This window comes from Salvelinus fontinalis, chromosome 10 (assembly GCF_029448725.1).
Source record: "Salvelinus fontinalis isolate EN_2023a chromosome 10, ASM2944872v1, whole genome shotgun sequence".
Classification (NCBI taxonomy): domain Eukaryota; kingdom Metazoa; phylum Chordata; class Actinopteri; order Salmoniformes; family Salmonidae; genus Salvelinus; species Salvelinus fontinalis.
The window spans coordinates 31,306,484-31,332,328 of NC_074674.1; the positions used below are offsets into that span (position 1 = coordinate 31,306,484).

General features: G+C 44.0%; 1 protein-coding gene across 2 annotated transcripts in view; it reads right to left on the minus strand.

Moving 5' to 3' along the window:
• Window positions 1-491: 491 nt before the first annotated feature.
• The window catches only part of LOC129864011 (Kv channel-interacting protein 1-like), a 59,601-nt gene continuing 34,247 nt past the window's right edge, over window positions 492-25,845 (minus strand). Inside the window, exons 1-8 of one of the 2 annotated variants that reach the window (XM_055936535.1) lie at window positions 6,322-7,053; window positions 5,451-5,575; window positions 5,048-5,117; window positions 4,852-4,922; window positions 4,238-4,345; window positions 4,041-4,145; window positions 3,867-3,929; window positions 492-3,296 (exon numbers count right to left, since the gene is read on the minus strand). In XM_055936535.1, coding sequence (XP_055792510.1) covers window positions 3,249-3,296; window positions 3,867-3,929; window positions 4,041-4,145; window positions 4,238-4,345; window positions 4,852-4,922; window positions 5,048-5,117; window positions 5,451-5,575; window positions 6,322-6,415 — 684 coding nt within the window. In that variant the 5' untranslated portion in view covers window positions 6,416-7,053 and the 3' untranslated portion in view covers window positions 492-3,248. Of the gene's footprint in view, window positions 3,297-3,866; window positions 3,930-4,040; window positions 4,146-4,237; window positions 4,346-4,851; window positions 4,923-5,047; window positions 5,118-5,450; window positions 5,576-6,321; window positions 7,054-25,845 lie in introns of those variants that run through there. The other variant, XM_055936536.1, reaches the window with a different exon arrangement.

Below are 25,845 nucleotides of genomic sequence, written 5' to 3' on the forward strand. Positions count from 1 at the left end.
AAGATGGGACCGAGAGACGGAACAACAGCTTCCATCTCAAGGCCATCAGACTGTTAAATAGCCACCACTAGCCGGCTTCCACCCGGTTACTCAACGCTGCACCTTAGAGGCTGCTGCCCTATATACATATTCTTTCTGACCACTTTAATAATGTTTACATAACCTCTTTACTCATGTCATATGTATATACTGTATTCTATTCTACTGTATTTTAGTCAATGCCACTCCGACATTGCTCAATCTAATATTTAAATATTTCTTAATATTATTCTTTTACTTTTAGAGTTGTGTGTATTGGTAGATACTACTGCGCTGTTGGAGCTAGGAACACAAGCATTTTGCCACACCCACAATAACATCTGCTAAATATGTGTATGTGACCAATAAAATTTAATTTAATTGACTAACTTCATATTTTATTTAATCCAGAGATCCCTCTTTCTCTCCTCTCCCTCTGTGCACACACACACACACACACACACACACACATATATTTTCTCTAAACATTTTATTGGTAGCATTTACAATGTACAACAGAACATGAAAGCTTAAGCTCTCTCCTATCTTGGTCTTTCTATCAGTCAGAGATAGAGTATTGTATGAGGTGCACCTCTTTGTAACATTTTATATTCAGATTGTTTTAAGCGCTGATTATCATTCATCATTAGTTACCCCTTTGAAACCTGAGGAAAAAAATAATTGCAATATAATCAATATACATCTACAGTGCATTCGTAAAATAGTCAGACCCCTTCACTTTTTCCTAATTTTTTTAACTTTACAAACTCAAGTATTCATGCGTATGACGCTACAAGCTTGGCACACCTGTATTTGGGGAGTTTGTCCCATTCTTCTGTGCAGATCCTCTCAAGCTCTGTCAGGTTGGATGGGGAGCATCGCTGCACAGCTATTTTCAGGTCTCTCCAGAGATGTTAGATTGGGTTCAAGTCCGGGCTCTGGCTGGGGCACTCAAGGACATTCAGAGACTTGTCCCGAAGCCACTCCTGCGTTGTCTTGGCTGTGTGCTTATGGTCATTGTCCTGATGGAAGGTGAACCTTCGCTCCAGTCTGAGGTCCTGATGACTGCCACCAACATGCATCACCGTAGGGATGGTGCCAGGTTTCTTCCAGACTTGACACTTGGCATTCAGGCTAAAGAGTTCCATCTTGGTTTCATAATACCAGAGAATCTTGTTTCTCATGGTCTCAGAGTCTTTAGGTGTCTTATGGCAAACTCCAAGCAGGCTGTCATGTGCATTTTACAGAGGAGTGGCTTCCGCCTGGCCACTCTACAATAAAGGCCTGATTGGTGGAGTGCTGAGAGATGGTTGTCCTTCTGGAAGGTTCTCCCATTGCCACAGAGGAACTATAGAGATCTGTCAGAGTGACCATTGGGTTCTTGGACACCTCCCTGACCAAGGCCCTTCTCCCCCAATTGCTCAGTTTGACTGGGTGGCCAACTCTAGGAAGAGTCTTGGTAGTTCCAAATTTCTTCCATTTAAGAATGATGGAGGCCACTGTGTTCTTGGGGGCCTTCAATGCTGCAGACATTTTTTGGTTCCCTTTCCCCAAATCTGTGCCTCAACACAATATTGTCTCTGCGCTATACGGACAAGTCCTTCAACCTCATGGCTTGGTTTTTGCTCTAACACACACCGTCAACTGTGAAACCTTATATACAGGTGTGTGCCATTCCAAATCATGTCCAATCAATTGAATTTACCACAGGTGGACTCCAAGTTGTAGAAACATCTCAAGGATGATCATCGGAAACAGGATGCACCTCAGCTCAATTTCGAGTCTCATAGCAAAGGGTCTGAATACCTATGTAAATAAAGGTATTTCTGTTTTTTTATTTTTAATAAATTAGAAAACATTTCTAGAAACCTATTTTTGCTTTGTCATTATGGGGTATTGTGTGTAGATTGACGAGAAAAATAAATAATTTAATTAATTTTAGAATAAGGCTGTAACAAGAAAATGTGGAAAAAGGGAAGGTGTCTGAATACTTTCCGAATGCACTGTATCTATTTGCCATATTGTACACTGAGGAGGAACTGACAAGGGTCAACACAAATTAATAATTCGTTGAAGAAAAATGATAGTTGTTTCACATTAGAAGAATGTTGGTTTTGTCCTGTGATGAGTTTGGGGGTTTAGCTTAACTCCTGTGTCCCTCACTACACATTTCAACAGAAAAGTAAGTCACAACACCAATGACCAACACCATTCACATTCCATTACTCAGATGTTCATTTTCCAGAATTATTTACATCCAGCCATCATACAAGAGGATATATCATCAGTCAAAAACCAAGTCTATTAGGTGTATTTATAAGCATACAGTAGAACAGGCATCAGTCAGGGACAGACACAATTACAAGGATAGACAGGAGTGCGACAGCCAAGTCAACAGAGGTACAGAGGTCACCACGACAACAGTGAATCAGAAACACACAACACTTAAAACAAACAAATAATACATTAGGACAACCTCATATTTTTCACGCATAAACACATTAATAAATAAGCAGATATGTAGATCATAGCTGTCGATAAATCAATCACTGAATGCATGAGTTTAAAGGTCCAAGTCAGTGGACAAACAAATGGTTGGTAGGGCGCATAGACGTAGAATCATGATTCTATTTCTATGGTAGGGAGGGAGGAATCCCTCTGGCTCAAGCATGCATCTATTTTGGCAAAAAGAACGGAGTCAAAAGAACCCAAAGTATCCCGGCAGGGTTTCAGTGTTTGACAGGTAGGGGGCAGGAGTCTTTCAGGAGTTTCCACATAGGCCTAATCGGGGAGCAGCGTATGAGTTTGAGTTCTCAGCTGTATCACACTGCAGTCTATATTGTATGATCATCTGATTTACAAACCTTTATGTCACATAAAAAGGCAGAAAGCATTTTCCAGTGAATTCGTTTGCATACTCCCAGGCTCAGCAATATGACTAGCAAGTCCAGGGTTCTCTCAGCGGTTCTGGCTTTGTCTGATCCATACCCAGGCAGGTAGCCAGGCAGAGACATTATTTGGCAAACACATCAATGCTGACAAGTTAGATGAGAGGATGAGAGAGATAGATACACATCCACATTCATCCACTCTGACAGACACGCACGGATAAACAAACATGCGTGGACACACGCACAAGCACACGCGCACATGCACTCACATGAATGCACTGAAACACACACACAATCTCTCATTATCTAATTCTCTCCTTCCTTCCATCGGCTCCTTTTTTACATCACATTTTCAAAGAGCTGCATGGATCTCATCATCATTTCATCCTGAGGGGAGAAGAGGAGAAAGTCGGTAAGACAGAATGTTGCAGCTCGGATGGTTGAGGGGCAGCTCTCTGAGAACTGTTGGAGGATCTTGGATGGTTGGTGGCCTGGCGGTTGGGAGCTGGGTCGGAGGTCGATAGGTCGCTGGTTCGGGTCCCCATTTTGACTTGGTGGGAGATCTGTCGACGTGCCCTTGGGCGAGGTGCTTGACCCTGGTTGCTCTTGTGGGTCGCTCTGGACAAGAGCCGGTTAGATGACTGAATGTAATGTAAATGTTGAGCAGCTTCATTGCACGTAGATTGTAAGTTTTAATAATATTCAATAATAAAACAAATATTGAAAAAATATATATTTTTTTTATAAATTAGCTAAAATCTATAAAAACCTGTTTCACTTTATCATTATGGGGTATTGTGTGTAGATTTATGATCATTTGTTTTATTTAATCCATTTTAGAATAAGGCTGTTATGTAACAAAATGTGGAAAAAGGGAAGGGGTCTGAATACTTCCCAAATGCACTGTGGACACCAACAGCAATATAAAATGTATAAACATGCATGTTCTATACATACCTCCTGGCATGCGACAATGAACTCCTCTAAAGTCACAACTCCAGCTTTGTTTTTATCCATTTTCTGTGGAAAGGGAAAAAGTTAAATTATTATGTGGTTTAAACTGTTGTGCCCTACTAAGGGGTAGAGTATGCATGTGCTTTAATATTACATTATACTAGGATATCAAGTTACCTGGAAAAAAGCATCCACATGCTGTTTAGGGACATCTCCCTTGAGTGCAGGGTAGGTATATTTCCCCATCATGTCGTAAATGGCCCTCACAATCTCAGTCATCTCCTGAAACACATAAATACAAACTGTATTAAAATAAGATTACTTTATATGTGAATCTTTCAATATATAACTGACATGTAAATACAAACAGAGACCTCTCTGTTAATGTATCCATCGTTGTTGATGTCGTAAAGATGAAAAGTCCACTCCAGCTTCTCTCTCATAGTGCCCCGCAGCAGTGTAGACAGTCCCATTACAAACTCCTGAGCGAGTCACCACATGAGTGAGATTAAAGATAAAATACTTAGTAAAGACTGAGTGATAACAGTAAATAAAATAGACATAGACATAATTCTTCATATTCCTTCATTTAAAGCAGGGGTCGGCAACCACAAGTAATTTCTTTTGGCGCCCAAAAGTTTTTAGTAAAGAAATAAAAACAAGTTAATTTTTGGGGGGGATTTTAGTTTTTTCAATTCAGAAAAAGGAAATGTTGAATTTAGGAAATCTGTTCCCAAGTATTCCCACGAATAAAGAAATATACATTACGTATGTGATTGTATCTCAATGTAATCAAGGTATGAATTTATTTTCAAATACAATCTCTTTTTGGGCTTAGTTGTGGTCAATTTGCAGTGTACAAATGATTATAAATATGTTCTGGTCCCCCGTCCATCCGCTCCAACAAAAATACTCCCACGGCTGAATCTAGTTGCCTCCCCTGATTTAAACTGTCCACTGAGTAATAGTGATGATGTTTGGTTTTTACCTCAAACTTAATGGATCCATTGTTTGTTGTGTCAAATGCATTGAAGAGATAATGAGCGTAAGTGCTGGCATCTGCAACACAACCAGATACAGGCATGAGATTTTATAATCCCATAGCAGTGCTAGTAAATGAGTCCCAAACAAGTAAGGAAGGGCATGTTATGTGTCTAAATGAGAGGTATCTGGCTGTTCTGTACCTCCATGGGGGAAGAACTGGGCGTAGATGTGTTTAAATGTTTCTTCATTCACCACTCCACTCGGACACTCCTGTGGAAACCATGTGAAAACACTATTTCAAGCTAAAATAATGCAGCTTCTTCTGGGTAACGGCCAGATCAACCAATCATTTACACTCTAATGGCATGGTTGGCATGGTTAATGGCGCGAAGCTAAAACCATTTACATATTGGAGTCGGAGATGAAAGAGAACAGAGCTTTGACAAACACTTGTAAAGATAAGAATCAACATAAGCAGGAGTATACATAAGAGTGGCACGGAGAGAGACAGCGGAGTAAAGACAGGTAGAAAGAGAGAGGAAAAGAAGATAAAGATAGACAGACAGTAAAGAAAGGGAGAAGGACGGAGAAGGCTGTGCGTACATTCTTGAAGCCGCGGTAGAGGATCTGTAGCTCTCTCTTGGTGAAGTTGGTCTGGGCCTCCAACTGCTCCAGACCCTCAGGCCTGTGACACACCATGGTCATCTCCAACTCATCATCAATCTTGTCTAAAGAGAGAGTGAGAGAAGAGATAGGGAGGGAGGGAGAGATTAATTGTGTGTTTATATAAGGGACAGATCGAAATTTATTGTGGGGAGGGGCTGCTCCAACTTAATGTGTCATAAAAAAAATGCACCCCCCCCTCCCCAATGCCAAATATATTTTCACAAGACCCCCCTTGTACAGTAAAATAAATGGAACACCTTCTCCCCATAGAATGAATTACAAATACTGTTTACGATCACAAAAACAACAACTGTATTAACCCTATGTTTATAAACGCGGATATCAACTTCAGCAAGCTTTTGTGGCACAGTTGATGCCACACAGGGCTACAGGCCAGAAGGTTGGGGGTTCGCCAACCACCAGAGATGAGCTCACTCTCTCTGCCTGTTTCATTACACTACGATCAGAGCCGGCTGCCAACAATGATCAGCTAAGGGGAAATCAGATTTTCAACATAATTATATAAAATATATTCAAGGAATTTTCCAACAGGTTTCTATGCCAATGCACCACACAACCAATAAACAAAGCATACCGACTTCGGCACTTCAATATCATGGCACTTCAAAAGTTTGGACACACCTACTCATTCCAGGGTTTTTCTTTATTTTTACTATTTTCTACATTGTAGAATAATATTAAAGACATCAAAACTATGACATAACACATATGCAATCATGTAGTAACCAAAAAAGTGTGAAACAAATCAAAATATATTTTATATTTGAGATTCTTCAAAGTAGCCAACCTTTGCCTTGATGACAGCTTTGCACACTCTTGGCATTCTCACAACCAGCTTCAGCTGGAATGCTTTTCCAACAGTCTTGAAGGATTTCCCACATATGCTGAGCATGTTTTGGCTGCTTATTCTGTCCTCACAGGCATCTGTGAGGCCTGAATGGCCTAAATGTTCCATCCTAACAGGCACCGGAGTCTGTGTAGGGATGTGATTTGAATGTGACTGAAGGAGTGGGATGGTTGTTTTGATTTATTTTTCTATTTTGCAAAATCATGAAAAATAAAAACAGAAAAGCCTTATTTACATAAGTATTCTGACCCTTTGCTATGACACTCGAAATTGAGCCCAGGTGAATACTGCTTCCATTGATCATCCGTGAAGTATTTCTGCAACTTGATTGGAGTCCACCTGTGCTAAATTCAATTGATTGGACATGATTTGGAAAGGCATACAGCTGTTTATATGAGGTCCCATAGTTAACAGTGTATGTCAGAGCAAAAACCAAGCTATGAGGTCGAAGGAATTGTCCGAGACAGGATTGTGTTGAGGCACAGATCTGGGGAAGGGTACCAAAACATTTCTGCAGCATTGAAGGTCCCCACGAACACAATGGCCTCCATCATTCTTAATTGGAAGAAGTTTGGAACCACCATGACCCTTCCTTGAGCTGGCCGGCCAACCAAACTGAGCAATCGGGGGAGAAGGGCCTTGGTAAGGGAAGCGACCAAGAACCTGATGGTCAATCTGACAGAACTCCAGAGTGCCTCTGTGGAGATGGGAGACACTTCCAGAAGGACAACCATCTCTGCAGCACTCCACCAATCAGGCCTTTATGGTAGAGTGGCCAGACGGAAGCCACTCCTCAGGAAAATACACATGACAGCCCGCTTGGAGTTTGCCAAACGACTCCAAAAGGACTGTCAGACCATGAGAAATAAGATTCTCTGGTCTGATGAACCAAAGATGGAACTCTTTGGCCTGAATGCCAAGTGTCACGTCTGAAAGAAACCTGGCACAATCCCAATGGCGAATTATGGTGGTGGCAGCTACATGCTGTGGGGATGTTTTTTAGCGGCAGGGATTGGGAGACTAGTCAGGATAGAGGGAAAGATGAACGGGGCAAAGTACAGAGAGATCCTTGATGAAAACCTGCTCCAGAGCGCTCAGGACCTCAAACTGGGGCGAATGTTCACCTTCCAACAGGACAACGACCCTAAGTACAGTGGCTTAGGGACAAGTCTCTGGATGTTCTTGAGTCCAACCTGACAGAGCTTGGGAGGATCTGTAGAGAAGAATGGGAGAAACTCCCCACATACAGGTGTGCCAAACTTGTAGCGTCATACCCATGAATACTTGAGGCCGTAATTGCTGCTTCAACAAAGTACTGAGTAAAGGGTCTGAATACTTATGTAAATGGGATATTTCATTTCTTTTTTTGTTGCAAACATTTGCAAAAATGTCTCAAAATCCATTTTTGCTTTGTCATTATGGGGTATTGTGTGTAGATTGATGAGGGAAAAAACTTTTAATCAATTTTACAATAAGACTGTATCGTAACAAAATGTGGAAAAAGTCAAGCAGTCTGAATACTTTCCGAATGCACTGTATATCTTCAATCATTTCCAATGCCTTTGCGAGTGATGTGTCAAGGACTGTGTCTGCAGCTCTTTTCTCCCTTCTCACACCCCTGCTACCACTGCTGATACTCTGTGGCATCGGTGAGGAACAAGCCAGTGGAGTAGGTATTGGAGGTGAGCCCAGGATAGAGCTTCCCAGGTCCTGCATGGAGATGGTTTCTAATTCTGCACTGCAAATTTGTGCAGGATATGGGCTGGGGGCTGATCACCAGACAGCACTGGTGGCAGAGGTAGTGCTTGGGGCCAGTGAAAAGGCAATGCTGGGGCGCAGAGAACATACCAGGTGCTGTCTCCATTCACTGGTGTTTGAGCTTTGAAAAAGAAAGGTAAAGGGATATTTAGTACACATCCAAAACATTGTTGCAAACATTTGCGCAGAATTGAGTAGGCCTGGCCTAGCTACTCAACTTTGCTCAAACTAAATGATTTTCTTTCTATGACAAAATGACATTGGATCAAAAGTTGTAAAGATCTTTAGTTTAGTTGGTTGGCTTGCTTTCCCTGCCTGTGTATGCTGCTAGGCTAGCTAGCCACTAGCCAGCCTAATAGCTAGCGCTAGCTTGCTAGCTACTGTTAGCAAAACATGGCTACTCTTTTCGCCGACTACAATATACAATATAATAACATACCCCATCCTTTGGTGTAGATGGCATGTTGCTTTCAGTCTTCCCATGTTCAACGTGACAAACAAGCCAGCAGCAACATTTCTGTAGTAGCCTTTCCACCGGAATCTCCACTGCGGCCCTTGTTTCTTTTCATTGTCGAACTTGAACTCTTCCCCAATTTTTCGAACAAGTGGTTGGGTCGGACCCCAGTGTCTCCGCAATCTCCCTCCATGAATTGTCATTTACATGCTAGTCTTTATATAATGCATGACTAGAATCGTAGTGGAGAAGGTACTTCTTTACCTCCTCAGTCAATCGATGCTCGAAGTTGTCGTTTGTCATGTCGAATCCACACTGAGTTACGGGCTAAGCCGACAAGAAGCAGAAACTCTTGTCAACCCTACAGTTGACCAATCAAGGACAAAGAGGTGTAGACTTCGGCTTCCAAACTTCGGCTGGACCTTGAGAAAAAAATTGGTGTGCCCGAACAGCCGACTCTAACCAAACTCCAAAACGAAAAAAACACCACAAAATGAAGTCATAATATATGCACAAACAGTACCTAACTTTTCAGGTTGGGAAGCATGCGGCCGCATTTGAGGAGGAAGAGGAGGGAGGGAGCAGGTTAGCATTTTTTGTCATAAATCTTGTTCTGGAGGTAGCTCTGCAGAGTGGTCACTACCAAGCACAGCCACAAAATCAGATTTTAAACCTAACCCTAGCCTTAACCCTAAGCACACCGCTAATCCTAATGCCTAACCCTAACCTTAAATGAAGACCAAAAAGTAAATGTTTGATTTCATGAATTTTTACAATATAGCCAATTTTGACTTTGCAGCTTGCCCATCTAGTGGAAATTACTTAGGTCTGCCTCCTGGACAAGACTCAATAAACATCAACCTGGGCTTCCTGAGTGGCGCAGTTGTCTAAAGCACTGTATCACAGTGCAATCCTGGTCACTAGCGATCCAGGTTCGAGTCCAGGCACTCGAACCTGGGAGACTCATGGGGTGGCGCACAATTTGCCCAGCGTCGTCCGAGTTAGGAGAGGGTTTGGCCGGCCGGGATGTTCTTGTCCCATCACGCTCTAGCAACTCCTGTGGCGGGTCAGTCGCCAGGTGAACAGTGTTTCCTCTGACACATTGGTGTGGCTGGGTTAAGTGGGCATTGTGTCAAGAAGCAGTGTGGCTTGTCTGGGTTGTGTTTCGGAGGACGCACGTCAACCTGCAGGGAGGAAGGAGGGATGAGAGGTATGGCAAATTGGACTCCTTCCATTGACTTGGGGAACTGTACTGATGGTAACTGATGGTACTGATGGTAACTTTGTGCTTTGGGTGCCAGAGAGAGATGGATGTTGGGTAATGATGTGATGAGCTGGTGTCCTCTCAGGGGGGTTGTTTATCACTCAGACAGCCTCTGGTCTACTGGAGCAGAGGAAACAAACACATCAGTGCTCCTCTCAGAACACACATAGGGGCGTCACGCACTCCAAAAATCTGAGGGGGCACAAAGTATGTGAGGATGGCTCGGGGGTGGTCCGGGAACCCCTCCCTGTCCGTAAATTGGAGAATTTGGCATTTTCAAAAAGCTCTTTACTGCAATCTAGAGCCATAATCATTATGTTTAATTCTATGTAAAAAATACAGTATGTCTATTTTTCTGCATATCTGAGCATACCTCTTGAGCTGCCTGTATCCGACTGGTGGTTCTATTTTTTAAGAAACAAAATATGCTTCTCTGCATTGCTGCTAAAATCTGGGTAAAAGATCGAAAGGAATGTGAGTCTTATTCAGTACATTTAGTTATTGTTTTTCTAAAGTCTACCAACCTTGCCAGCAGGCATGCCAGCTAAGATACAGTAGTTAGACAAGCTACCCACTAGGCACAGACATCAATTCAAAGTCTATTCCACATTGGTTCAACGTAATTTCATTGAAATGAGGTTTGATTGACACACAGTGTGTGCCCAGTGAGTAGCTACTCTGACTTGATTGATAGCCTGAAATGGCTTCTTGGTAGCTAATTATGAGGTTGGCGATCTTTATACACAGTCCAACTGTTAGGAGAGGGAAACTGCTGAGGGGGGAAAAGACCACAGTGGAATGACTAGTGCGGGAACGTAGATACCCGTACCGCCTGCCTGATGGTAGGAGGGCAAACAGTTTGTGGCATAGATGTGAAGGGTCCCTGATGATGTGGGGCCTACGCAGACACCGCTTGCGCTGGAGGTCTACGATGGCAGGGGGGAAAAAAAGAAGGGAAAAAAAGGTTTAGGCTACTACATGATGCTAGAATTTTCCCTGTATCCATCCTGAGGATGCTACAACCTAGCCTATGAATGAAAGTTTACAACGTAGGTGCATACAGGTCGAGAGACATTTGAGGTGACAGACAGTGACACATGGACAGACAGTAACATTCAATACAGCCTTGCACACTCTTGCCTGCATCTAGCTTATATAGGGTGTAATCATTAGTTCAACAGTTGCAAACAAGAGTTTCTATTGGACAAATTCAGGTATGTTTATCCCCGTTTTTGTTCCGTTTGCTTCCGTTTAAGAAACGTTTTTCAACAGAACCAGCGGAATGAATACACCCCTGATCACACGTAAACACAGTTCGCTTTCATAGTTTGTATCTATGCGCTCTCCTCTTACCTCTTCACTTCGCTTCTGGACTTCAATGCACAACACATCAGCTGTATGTGACCGTCGAAAAAACCTTTCCAAGCCAAACCGTTACACACAGCTTACATCGTTGTCACCATATTAGCTAAAGTAATGTTATAGTCAGCATAGCTAATGGTACTAAAACATTAGTCAACGCGCTACATTCATACAGTAACGTTACAGTGTACAGTCAGTAAGTAGTTACACCGGCGGGCCCCATTGCAATATATTTGTAAAACCAAAAGCTTACATTGACTTGGAAGAGTTCCAATGCTGTGTTGGAAAGTCATAGTGTGCTAGCTAAAATAGAATCCCTATGTTTAATCAGGGTGTTCCAGTAGGCTAAACTAGATAGCTGCATTTGCTAGCTAAGTAACGTTAAGTGAAACTGAAAGTTTAAAAAAAAGACAATCTCTCTATTTCTCTCTTGCTTCTCCTTCATTTTGCAAATTTTTTTGTTGTTCAACTACTGTCTTTCTCTCTCTGAGTCAACTACTCACCACATTTTATGCACTACAGTACTAGCTAGCTGTAGCTTATGATTTCAGTACTAGATTCATTCTCTGATCCTTTGATTGGGTGGACAACATGTCAGTTCATGCTGCAAGAGTTCTGATAGGTTGGAGGACGTCCTCTGGAAGTTGTCATAATTACTGTGTAAGTCTATGGAAGGTGGTGAGAACCATGAGCCTCCTAGGTTGTCTTGAAGTCAATGTACCCAGAGGAGGATGGTGCTACCCTACAGAGTGCTGTTGAGACTACTGTAGACCTTTATTGCAAAATGTGTTTGTAACGGCAGCCTTCCCTCTCTTCATGAGAAGAGGAGGTGTAGCAGGGATCGGACCAACACGCAGCATAGCCAGTGCTCAACATGTTTAATTACGACAAATAAACATGAACACTTACAAAACAAAATAACAAATGTGGCAAACCGATACAGTCCTTTCTGGTGCAGACAAAACACAAAGACAGGAAACAACCACCCACAAAATCCCAACACAAAACAAGCCACCTATATATGATTCTCAATCAGGGACAACGATTGACAGCTGCCTCTGAATGAGAACCATATTAGGCCGAACACAGAAACAGACAAACTAGACACACAACATAAAATGCCCACCCAGCTCACGTCCTGACCAACACTAAAACAAGCAAAACACATAAGAACTATGGTCAGAACGTGACAGTGTTTTAATGAATTATTTGGTGACGTGATTATATTTAGTATAGTTTTATCTAAAAACAATAACTTTTAAAATGTTTTTACTGTTTTTATTTTTATGAAATTCGCTGAGGAGGATGGTACCTCCTCTGAGGAGCCTCCACTGGTACAAAAACTGATCATGCAGTTGAAGAGGACAGACTACAGGTTTATGATCTGGATTAAAGATGAGATAATGAAGCGTACACGTTAGAGGGCTCTTCTTCAGGAGACAGACTTCACACTCACCACAGACTCATTCTCACAAAGACACTCCTTCCTCTAACTTTGTTACGAGAGATATCTTTATCACACTCTATGTGAAGTTCATTTACTGTGATTGCTGTGAAATTGGCAAATTCTTAAAACGACTGGTGAGAATTTATCCCCCTTCTCCATCCTGGTCCCCCTCTCTTCCAATATTGGTTATTCTACTCCTCTTGTTTTCATTTCCACTTTACCTTTTGGTCAATACACTCTCTCAATCCTTCAATCCTTCTCACCAATCCCTCTATCAATCTTTCCCTCGCTCACTGTCGGAATCTCTGACGTTTTAGACATTTATTTTTGTCATGGAGACAGACAGATTTCCAGCATGTTTTGAACACAGGTACTACTTGAATACATTTATTAAAAAGATGAACATATAAACCAGCAAAGCGCATGCGTAAGACCTCCTCCCACGTAAACCAACATTGGTAAGGAGAGCTTCACTGAATGCGTGTGTGGCTGGCTTATTGTTCAGTGTGTTAATCTACTGTCGGCCTGACTGAATAAGATTTACATCATGGATACTGACAGGCTATTTACTATAAAACTTTGCAGCATACACACACCTCAGAAAGCCCTTGCCCTGCTGCAGATAACTAGCTACTCCTATAACACAAACAGGCACACACACTCACACCACACATACCAGTAATCATGAAAAAGAGTACAGAGGACAACCTGAATAACATCAGTTAATTACTTATAGAGTAATTAACATAGAGCTAGGGAAAGGGGAGAGAGATAAAGTGGGAATGAAAGAGGATGAAAAGAGGCTAGGAAATAGTGGGTGGTAGGACGGAGTGAATGTGTGAAAAGGAAGCAAGCTGTAGTGATGAAGAAAAAAAGAGGGAGAGTGAAAGAGAGGAGAGGATGACACATACACATGGAGGCAGAGAACAATAGAGGAATCCAGTTTACACTCTTAGAAAAAAGTTTTCCAAAAGGGTTATTTGTTTGTCCCCATAGGAGAACCCTTTCTGGTTCTAGGTAGAACCCTTTTGGGTTCCACGTAGAACCCTCTGTGAAAAGGGTTCTACCTGGAACCAAAAAGGGTTCTTCAAAGGGTTCTCCTATGGGGACAGCCAAAGAACCCTTTCAGGTTTCTACTGTAGATAGCTCCTTTTTTCTAAGAGTGTTTGGAAGATGGGACAGTGATGAGAAGAACCGGGTGGAAGATTTAGACACAGAGAATGAGAACCTCATCAGACCGAGCACAGCAGGATGGTGAGGGAACATAGCTTCATTTTGCTCAGCCTGGTTACATGGAGAAACCAGCTTGGCCTCTCAATACTAACATGGCCTCAATACTTTTATCCTACACAACTACAATACTGACACAACTACAGCCTGATTACTAATGGACAACATAGCCTATGGACAGAGCTTCCAAACCATATATCACTGCAAAAATAAACCCAATTTAACTGAAAGACAAACATTCCCATTACCTAGTCCCTTGGCGACAGGACCAAATCAAACCTCTGTGGAAATAGGTCTGGACACAGGTTTGTGGGTAAATCAGACAGTCGGAGAGAGTGTCAGAGATGAGTGCATAATGAGTAAGGGTCTAGATCCCCAAGGTGGCACGAGGTGACTGTGTATCTGACATGCTGTAAGCACCTCTGTGTCACACACTCCATTTCTCCTCCCTAGTAGAAAAACACAGTCCATCTCTCCTCCCCAGTAGAAAACAAGCTGTCTGAAGGAGCTTTTTCTCTCACAAACTGTTGAAGGGGATTGGATGTGTTAGTAATGGTCAAATTATTTACTATGTGTTGCCAAGTGGTTTTTGAAATTAATCTGAATATATCACTGTGTCTAATCTCTGGGAAGCAAGGTCACATGATCAAAACTAACATCAGCCCTAATCACTAACAGGATTTTAATCAAGGAGATCAATCCTCCTAGTTGATTGCCCATGAGATTATGTATGCATGCAGAATTGGCAACCCTAGCCCCAAGCCATAACTAATATAGCATTAAAATGTTTTAGATTGTCAACAGTTTGGAAATGGTGTGTCCCCCCCAAAACAATTGAAAGTTGGTATAGTAGATTGGATAGTTCATCATCAGTTTTACTCTGGTCATGTTAGTCATTGCATAACTTAGAGAGCTATTTATAACTTGTCAAAAAATTTCCAGATCAAGAAGCCATAGTTTAGGTTTTTTAGCCCATAGATTTTGTAGTAACGTTCGAGTCACTCAAATATTACATGAATACACATTAGACATGGGGAAAAGTATAGAAATGCAAGAAAATGAGCTTAAAACTGCTAAATGTTTTCTGCACCCCATGACAAAATGTATCGAATTGCAGGAAATAATCCTTAAACCTGCAATTTTTTCTCTCCGCCAACAACAGAGGTGTGAACAGTTTATGTCATGAACAGTGCTTGTGCCCATAGAAATAGATGTGGGCCACAGGATCTTTTCCAACACTGGAAGGGGGGACTGAGTGAAAAAGTTTGGGAACCTTCCCCCATAACATAGCTCCATAACTTCATCATCCATCCAATAGGCACCACAGAGTATTGTTCACATTCCCCTTATGCCCCCACAACCCTGCAGTCTCCATGACAACGGCCCTCTCAAGCATACAGAAAGGAAGAGTTATGAGATGTGAGCAGAGTGCTAATGTACATGCTCACACACAAACACACCCACTCTTTCTCTACCGAGTACACATGCATGCGTATCTGTGCACACACAAGCAAGAGCTCACGCACGTACACACACTGTAATGAAAAACCATTGAGTCATGGGCAATGATTCTGAACCCTGTCTTTCTCAAGGGCATCTCTCAACCATGACTGTGGTACAGCCATGTGCACCACAGCAAGAAATGACACATATTTCACAGAGGTCTCCCCTGATCACTGTTCCTCAGTCTCCTCTGTTTAAACGTATGTGTTAGCAATGCTATCCATCTCTCTCTCCTTTTTTCTGTTAGTCAGTCTCACTCTTTCATTTTCTCTGTTGTGCCGTCCCCTGATTTCTCATTTTGTCCACACTTGTTAGTGTACAACCATTAGGGCAGCACGAGTGGAACTCATTCCTGTATGTTTGTCTATCAGCAGTAATGGAATTCATTTATGTGGGACTATTGTACTTTGTCTCCTTATTGACTTATCTGTCTGTCTATCTATCAGACATATTAGAGAAGGTAAACCTTTGTGAAGCCCACAAGTATAATGCAATATAATGTTGCAAAGAAAGCAGTCTAAGACTTGTTCTAAGCAAGAAAATCTCCCTTATATTGTCATATTATCATCTCATTGTGATGAGTTATGATCTGAATCGATAATCATTGACCATCAGATTGAAACAATGAAGTCACAGAGAACGATCCAATAGATTATAATATCATATCATTGTACATGCCAGCTTTAAGTATGTGTCTTACTATAGAGACTAAGACATGTCACAGCCACGCTGATGGTTATTCACTCAGTCATGAGTGTGTAGTTCAGGTGCTCTATTCTGTTTGGTTGTCCTTCTATGTGTCTTGTCTTTCTAGTTTGTCATTCTCTGTCTCTCTGTCCTCGTCTCTCTGGTCTGTCTGCTTGTCTGTCTCTCTGGTCTGTCTATCTATATCTCCGGTCTGTCTGTCGTGTCTGTCTGTCTGTCTGTCTGTCGTGTCTGTCTGTTGTGTCTGTCGTGTCTGTCGTGTGTGTCTGTCTCTCTGTTGTGTCTGTCTGTTGTGTCTGTCTCTGTCTGTCTGGTTGATGTTGTTGATGTACCTCTGGATGGTCGTCTCCTCTGCTTGGTCTGCATGGTCAAAGTGCCCACCACTGCGCCCATGTTGTTGCCGTGAAAACCTGCTTGTTCAAACAAACGACTGAGCAGTCCTCTTCTCTCTATTTATCTTCCCTTTTCTGTCCTTCTCCCTCCCTATCTCTCTGAATAAGCCCCTGCCCCCCTCTTGTCTCGTCTCTCAGTCTGGTCCACGTTGGGTCTCTCTATGGTGGTGCCCCTGTTCCTTTACCGTCGTTTCTGTGTGAATGAAAGATAGCTAAAATTCTCCTTCCCCAAACGCACACAAGCTGCTCCTGCTTCTCTATGCCCCTCCCACCCTTCTCTCCACACCTCGGTCACCGCTCTCTCTCTTTCCCTCTTTTTCACTGTCCATTCCTCCTTCCTTCCCTCTCCCTCCCTCCATCCCTCCCTTCCACCCTCTCCCTCTCTCTCCATACCCTGTTGTTATGCAGTGTCAATAACTGTTGCTGTGCTCACACCCCCATACTAGTGAATGGTATGGATGTAGGTACAGCTGAGAGGGTTCCATACTGTCCACATTTCACTATGGTGCTGCATCTTCTCTCCATGTGACCTTCCCTCCATGTCTACCCTATGACAGAGTGGAATATCTAAAGCAAAGTGGGCCTCTCCTCCTGTTACCCTAGAGCTCTCTGTATATCTAATCCCCTCTAACAACACAAACACACGCATGCACGCACGCACACACACACACACACACAAACACACACACACACCCACAGGGGGATAAGTGAGAAGTGATTATGTGAAAGATTACCTTTAAAATACCTCTCTGCTCCTATTTTTGCATGATTGCTTCGACATATGGCTGTGTCCTGCCTTGGTGTTGCATGTTATGTGTATTTTGCCTGAGAAAAGCATGTCAGCGCCAGCTAGGAGGAATGAGGAGGGGAGATGTGGATTCTTCATTTCATGAGAAAAAAGATAATGATGGAAATTATAATGACGACTGATTTGATGTAAAAACGTAGACACAATCCCATGCACCCACACACGCAAAAACACACTCACGTATGCACGCGTGCACATGCTGTGTGTGTGTCTCAGAGGGCAGCCCAGTTCCTCCAGCTGGAGTGTCCTTCTCTATCTCTAATGGTCTGTATAAATAGCTGCTTGTTTTTGGCTGCCTGCTTGTCTGACGTTTGCTCTCATTAAGTCCCATTAAGCCGTCATTATAAATAAGAATTTGTTCTGAAATGACTTGCCTAGTTAAATATAGGTAAAATATTTTTTTTATTAAAATACAATTAAGTGAGAGGGTTGACATGACCCCAGAGAGAGAGAGAGAGAGAGAGAGGGGAGAAGGGGGAAGGAGGGATATGGGAAAAGAAGGAGAGGGAGGGGATATATCTGAGAGAGAGAGGGGAGAAAGTGGAAGGAGGGATATGGGAAAAGAAGGAGAGGGAGGGGATATATCTGAGAGAGAGAGGGGAGAAAGTGGAAGGAGGGATATGGGAAAAGAAGGAGAGGGAGGGGATATATCTGAGAGAGAAGAGAGGAGAAAGTGGAAGGAGGGATATAGGAAAAGAAGGAGAGGGAGGGGATATATCTGAGAGAGAGAGAGGAGAAAGTGGAAGGAGGGATATGGGAAAAGAAGGAGAGGGAGGGGATATATCTGAGAGAGAAGAGAGGGATGTTCTTCAAGTCAAACCAAAACGTCACAGTATAATTAATTATAAGAAAACTAACTTTTTCGAGGACTGAGATTCCAATTCCTCCCAATGATGGTGAATTTCTGGCTGCAGAGCACAGTGCTGACTATTATAAACTAATACAGTCTTTCCTCTGCACATGGGGGGATTCTGCTCAACCCTATCTCTGTTGCATTCCAGTGGTGAATATTGTTTTGCATAACTGTCATGGTTCTACATGCTGTGGGAATATATAAGTAACTGCATTATTACGATGGGCACAATTAGTATTCAGAGAGGGGGAATAGGGAGAGAAGAGAAATAGAGAGGGGGTAATATCAAATACAATTTTAATTGTCACATGCACCAAATACAACAGGTGCAGACCTTACTGTGAAATGCTTACTTACAAGCCCTTAACCAACAATGCAGTTCAAGAAATACATTTAAGAAAATATTTACTTAATAAACGAAAGTAATAAATAAAATAAAAAGTAACACAATAAAATAACAATAACAAGGTCAATGTGCGGGGGTTAGTCGAGGTAATTTGTACATGTAGGTAGGGGTAAAGTGAATATGCATAGATAATAAACAGCAAGTAGCAGCAGTGTCAATGTAAAATAGTCCGGGTGAAAATGTCATTAATTGTTCAGCAGTCTTATGGTTTGTGGGAAGAAGCTGTTAAGGAGCCTTTTGGTACTAGACTTGGCACTCCGGTATCACTTGCCGTGCGGTAACAGAGAGAACAGTCCATGACTTGGGTGACTGGAGTCTTTGACAATTTTTTGGGCCTTCCTCTGATACTGCCTAGTATATAGGTCCTAGATGGCAAGAAGCTTGGCCCCAGTGATGTACAGGGCCGTACGCATTACCATCTGTAGCGCCTTATGGTCGGATGCCGAGCAGTTGCCGAACCAAGTGGGGATGCAACCTGTCAGGATGCTCTCGATGGTGCAGCAAGTAGAGCTTTTTGAGGATCTGTGGACCCATGCCAAATCTATTCAGTCTTCTGAGGGGGAAAGGTGTTGCCGTGCCCTCTTCACAACTGTCTTGGTGTGTTTGGACCATGATAGTTTGTTGGTGATCTGGACACCAAGGAGCTTGAAACTCTCGACCCGCTCCACTACAGCCCCATCGATGTGAATGGGGGTGTGGTTGGCCCTCCTTTTCCTGTAGTCCACAATAATCTCCTTTGTCTTGCTCACATTTAAGGAGATGTTGTTATAATGGCACCACAATGGTCTCTGACCTCCTTCCTACATCCTGTCTCACCACTGTCGGAGATCTGGCCTATCATTGTTGTGTCGTGAGCAAACTTAATGATGGTGTTGGAGTCATGCTTTGCCACGCAATCTTGGGTGAACAGGGGGTACAGGATGGGACTAAGCCCCCCTGAGGGGCCCCTGTGTTGAGGATCAACGTGGCAGATGTTTTGTTGCCTACCCTTACCACCTGAGAGGGGACCGTTAGGAAGTCCAGGATCCAGTTGCAGAGGGATGTGTTTAGTCTCAGGTACCTTAGCTTAGTGATGAGCTTTGTGGGCACTATGGTGTTGAACACTGAGCTGTAGTCAAGGAACAGCATTCTCACATAGGTGTTCCTTTTGTCCATGTGGGAAAGGGCAGCATGGAGTGCAATTGAGATTGCATCATCTGTGGATCTGTTGGGGCGGTATTTGAATTGGAGTGGGTCTAGGGATGATGGTGTTGATGTGAGCCATGACCAGCCTTTCACAGCACTTCATAGCTACTGATGTGAGTGCTACGGGGCGGTAGTCATTTAGGCAGGTTATCTTCGCTTTCTTGGGCACAGGGACTATGGTGTTCTACTTGAAACATGTAGGAATTACAGACTCTGTCAGGGAGAGGTTGAAAATGTCAGTGAAGACATTTGCCAGTTGGTCCGCGCATGCTCTGAGTACACGTCCTAGTAATCCGCCTGGCCCCACAGCCTTGTGAATGTTGACGTGTTTAAAGTTCTTGCCCACATCGGCTACGGAGAGCGTGATCAAAATGTCGTCTGGAACAGCTGGTGCTCTCATGCATGCTTCAGTGTTGCTTGCCTCGAAGCGAGCATAAAAGGCATTTAGGTCATCTTGTAGGCTCGGGTCACTGGGCAGCTCGCGGCTGTGTTTCCTTTTGTAGTCCGTAATAGTTTGCAAGCCCTGCCACATCCGACGAGTATCAGAGCCGGTTTAGCAGGATTCAATCTTAGTCCAGTTTTGACGCTTAGCCTGTTTGATAGTTTGTCTGAGGGCATAGCAAAATTTCTTAGAAGTGTCTGGATTAGTGTCCCACTCCTTGAAAGCGGCAGCTCTAGGCTGATGTTGTTAGGTGCGGATGTTAGGCTATTCCATGCTAGAAATTGCCTCCCGGACGTCACTGTTGATGTTGAAACTGGTGTTTTCCGGGTACTACTTAATGAAGCTGCCAGTTGAGGACTTGTGAGGCGTCTGTTTTTCAAACTAGACACTCTAATCTACTTGTTCTCTTGCTCAGTTGTGCACCGGGGCCTCCCACTCCTCTTTCTATTCTGGTTAGAGCCAGTTTGCGCTGTTCTGTGAAAAGAGTAGTACACAGCATTGTATGAGATCTTCAGTTTCTTGGCAATTTCTCGCATGGAATAGCCTTCCTTTCTTAGAACAAGAATAGACTGACGAGTTTCAGAAGAAAGGCCTTTGTTTCTGACCATTTTGAGCCTTTAATCGAACGCACAAATGCTGATGCCCCAGATACTCAACTAGTCTAAAGAAGGCCAGTTTTATTGCTTCTTTAATCAGCACAACATTTTGCAGCTGTGCTAACATAATTGCAAAATGATTTTCTAATGATCAATTAGCCTTTTAAAATGATAAAAAATTTCAACAATAGTCGTTTACAACATTAATAATGTTTACACTGTATTTCTGATCAATTTGATCTTATTTTAATGGACAAAAATGTGCTTCTCTTTCAAAAACAAGGACAGTTCTAAGTGACCCCAAACTTCTGAACAATAGTGTATGAGCAGTCTGTCACGATCGTGTGGCGGATTAACGGACCAAAACGCAGCAGTTGGAAAATAAGCCATCTTCCTTTTATTATGAAGAAGGCAAGAAACGAAACAAAACACTGACACACTATACAAAACAAGAAAACGACCGTGAAGCTACTAACGTCGTGCACACACAGGCTACAAACGTTTAACATAGACAACGCTAGACATCTACACTCAACACAAAACCATATACTACACCCCATAACCCCTTTACCATATAAACACCCAACACCAACAAAACATAAACATTCCCCATGTCACACCCTGACCTAACTAAAATAATAAAGAAAACAAAGAATACTAAGGCCAGGGCGTGACATAACCCCCCCCTTGAGGCGCGAACTCCGGGCGCACCATACACAGTCTAGGGGAGGGTCTGGGTGGGCTTCCCTCCACGGTGGCGGCTCCGGCTCTGGTCGCGGTCCCCACGTCACCACAGTACCTAACCACCTCCTAGGCTTCCTCCAAACGACCCCCCTCCACATTAACCCCATTGTATTAAGGGGCGGTTCCGGACTAAGGGACAGCTCCGGACTAAGGTCCAGTACCAGGGTAAGGGGCAGTACCAGGATCAGGGGCAGTACCAGGGTAAGGGGCAGTACCAGGGTAAGGGGCAGTACCAGGGTAAGGGGCAGCACCAGGGTAAGGGGCAGCTCCGGACTGATGAACTGCAGCTCCGGACTGAGGGACTGCAGCTCCGGACTGAGGGACGGCCCATGGCTGGCTGACAGATCTGGCTGCTCATGGCTGGCTAACGGATCTGGCTGCTCATGGCTGGCTAACTGATCTGGCTGCTCATGGCTGGCTGACGGATCTGGCTGCTCATGGCTGGCTGACGGATCTGGCTGCTCATGGCTGGCTGACGGATCTGGCTGCTCATGGCTAGCTGACGGATCTGGCTGCTCATGGCTGGCTGACGGATCTGGCTGCTTATGGCTAGCTGACTGATCTGGCTGCTCCTGTCTGGTTGGCGGCTCTGGCAGATCCTGTCTGGTTGGCGGCTCCGGCAGATCCTGTCTGGTTGGCGGCTCTGGCAGATCCTGTCTGACGGGCGGCTCTAGCGGCTCCTGTCTGGCGGGCGGCTCTAGCGGCTCCTGTCTGGCGGACGGCTCAGTGGGCTCATGGCAGACGGGCGGCTTTGCAGGCTCATGGCAGACGGGCGGCTTTGCAGGCTCATTGCAGACGGATGGCTCAGATGGCGCTGGGGAGACGGATGGCTCAGATGGCGCTGGGGAGACGGATGGCTCAGATGGCGCTTGGCAGACGGGCAGTTCAGTCATTGCTGTGCAGACGGCAGACTCCTGCCGGCTGAGGCGCACTGTAGGCCTGGTGCGTGGTGCCGGGACTGGTGGCACCGGGCTGGGGACACGCATCTCAGGGCTAGTGCGGGGAGCAGCAACAGGACGCACAGGACTCTGGGGACACACAGGAGGCTTGGTGCGTGGTTTAGACACTGGTGGTAAAGGGCTGGAGACACGCACCATATAGCTAGTGCGTGGAGGAGGCACTGGTGGTACTGGGTTGGGGCGGGGAGGTGGCGCCGGAAATACCGGACCGTGCAGGCGTACTGGCTCCCTTGAACGCCGAGCCTGCCCAACCTTACCTGGTTCTATGCTCCCCGTCGCCTGACCAGTGCGGGGAGGTGGAATAACCCGCACCGGCCTATGTAGGCGAACCGGGGACACCATGCGTAAGGCTGGTGCCATGTACGCCGGCCCGAGGAGACGCACTGGTGACCAGATGCGTTGGGCCGGCTTCATGACATACGGCTCAACGCTCAGTCTAGCCCGGCCGATACGTGGAGCTGAAATGTACCGAACCGGGCTATGCACGCGTACAGGAGACACCGTGCGCTCTACTGCGTAACACGGTGTCTGCCCGTACTCTCGCTCTCCACGGTAAGTACAGGGAGTAGGCGCAGGTTTCCTACCTGACTTCGCCACACTCCCTTTAAGGCCCCCCCCAAGAAATTTTTGGGTTGTACTCACGGGTTTCCAGCCTTGTCTCCGTGCTGCCTCCTCATATCGCCTCCTCTCGGCTTTAGCTGCCTCCAGCTCTTCACGAGGAAGGCGATATTCTCCCGGTTGAACCCACGGCCCCTTACCATCCAGTATCTCCTCCCATGTCCATGAATCCTGTGTAGGTAGGTCCTGTTGCCGCTTTCCATGCCGCTTGGTCCTATGGTGGGTAATTCTGTCACGATCGTGTGGCGGATTAACGGACCAAAACGCAGCAGTTGGAAAATAAGCCATCTTCCTTTTATTATGAAGAAGGCAAGAAACGAAACAAAACACTGACACACTATACAAAACAAGAAAACGACCGTGAAGCTACTAACGTCGTGCACACACAGGCTACAAACGTTTAACATAGACAACGCTAGACATCTACACTCAACACAAAACCATATACTACACCCCATAACCCCTTTACCATATAAACACCCAACACCAACAAAACATAAACATTCCCCATGTCACACCCTGACCTAACTAAAATAATAAAGAAAACAAAGAATACTAAGGCCAGGGCGTGACACAGTCACTCTGGGGACGATGTCGTTGATGCACTTATAGATGAAGCTGGTGACTGAGGTGGTATACTCCTAAATGCCATCGAATGAATCCAGGAACATATTCCAGTCTGTGCTAGCAAAACAGTCCTGTAGCAAATTAATCCGCTTTATCAGACCACTTCCGTATTGAGCGAGTCACTGGTACTTCCTGTTTTAGTTTTTGCTTGTAAGCAGGAATCAGGAGGATACAATTATGGTCAGATTTGCCAAATGGAGGGCGAGGGAGAGCTTTGTATGCGTCTTTGTGTGTGGCGTCTCTGGTTGCACATGTGACATGCTAGTAGAAATTAGGTAAAAAGGATTTAAGTTTGCCTGCATTGAAGTCCCCGGCCACTAGGATCGCCACTTCTGGATGAGCATTTTCTTGTTTGCTTATGGCCTTATACAGCTCGTTGAGTAGTAAGTTGTTAGAAAGACTGAATTCCCTCTGGGCTTGAATTATGTGTTGGAGAAAAATTTGGAAATTCAGAGCCTACCATACCTACTAAGCAGCTGTGTCTGATTCTTAACAATAGACAGTCCTTTCACAACCACTGTAACCCAGTCTATTTAGTCCTTAAACCTGTTACGGCTAGACGTTCCGCTAGCGGAGCGCGAAATTCAAATTAAATTATTAGAAATCACAAGTGCAATACACCAAAATAAAGCTTAACTTCTTGTTAATCCAGCTACCGTGTCAGATTTCAAAAAGGCTTTACGGCGAAAGCCTACCATGCGATTATCTGAGGACAGCGCCCCATCATACAAACACATAAAAATCATATTTCAACCAAGCAGGTGCGACATGAAAGTCAGAAATAACGATATAATTCATACCTTACCTTTGAAGATCTTCTTCTGTTGGCACTCCAATATGTCCCAGAAACATCACAAATGGTCATTTTGTTCGATAAATTCCTTCTTTATATCCCCAAAATGTAAATTTATTTGGCGCGTTTGATTCAGAAATACACCGATTCCAACTCACCCAACATGACTACAAATTATCTAATAAGTTACCTGTAAATGTAACGGAATTCTTCGTCCTCCTCTGACGAGGAGTAAGAAATGTCGGACCAAGATGCAGCGTGGTGAGTATTCATATTTAATTTAGAATACTTGAAACAAACAAACAAAATAACGAATAAACTAACGAACAAGAAACAGTCCCGTATGGTGAACAAACACAGAAACAGGAACAATCACCCACCACCCACAATACAAAACAGGATACCTAAATATGGTTCCCAATCAGAGACAACGACAAACACCTGCCTCTGATTGAGAACCATATCAGGCCAAACACATAGAAATAGACAAACTAGACATACAACATAGAATGCCCATTCAGATCACACCCTGACCAAACAAAACATAGAAACATACAAAGCAAACTATGGTCAGGGCGTGACAGTAAACTTGGTCCAAACATTTCAAACAACTTTCCTAATCCAACTTTAGGTATCCTAAAACGTAAATAGTCGATGAAATTTAAGACGGAATATAGTTCAATAGCGGATAAAATCAAAGTGGAGCGAGGTCCAGGTTGCGCGCACCAAACACAAGAGTCCACTTGGCTTGGAAAGTACAGCCGTACTTCTTAATTTCTGTGTGGAAGCCATAGGAACTGCAACCAGGTGCCTCATAAATCTAGTTTCCCATAGAAAACCAATAGAAGACACAGTGACCTCAATTTTTTTCCCCCTGGATGGTTTGTCCTCGGGGTTTTGCCTGCCAAATAAGTTCTGTTATACTCACAGACATTATTTTGACATCTACCAATTATATGCATATCCTAGCTTCTGGGCCTGAGTAGCAGGCAGATTACTTTGGGCATACTTTTCATCCGAACATGAAAATACTGCCCCCTATCCCAAAGAGGTTTTAAGCAGGCAATCAAAATCAGGCTCCTCACTAAAGAAGTTAATCTGAACCAGGCATACACAGAAACAAAGAAATTAACCATAACCAGTCTACTCAGGATCCAGGACTCAGAAGCATGCAACAGCACCCCTATCTTCATTTTGAGACAGACAGACAGACAGACAGACAGACAGACAGACAGAGACTGTCTACTCACTATTAGACATGTACAGTATACACTTGATCATGTACAACCCCAACAAAAGCCTATTTCTCTCTCTCTCT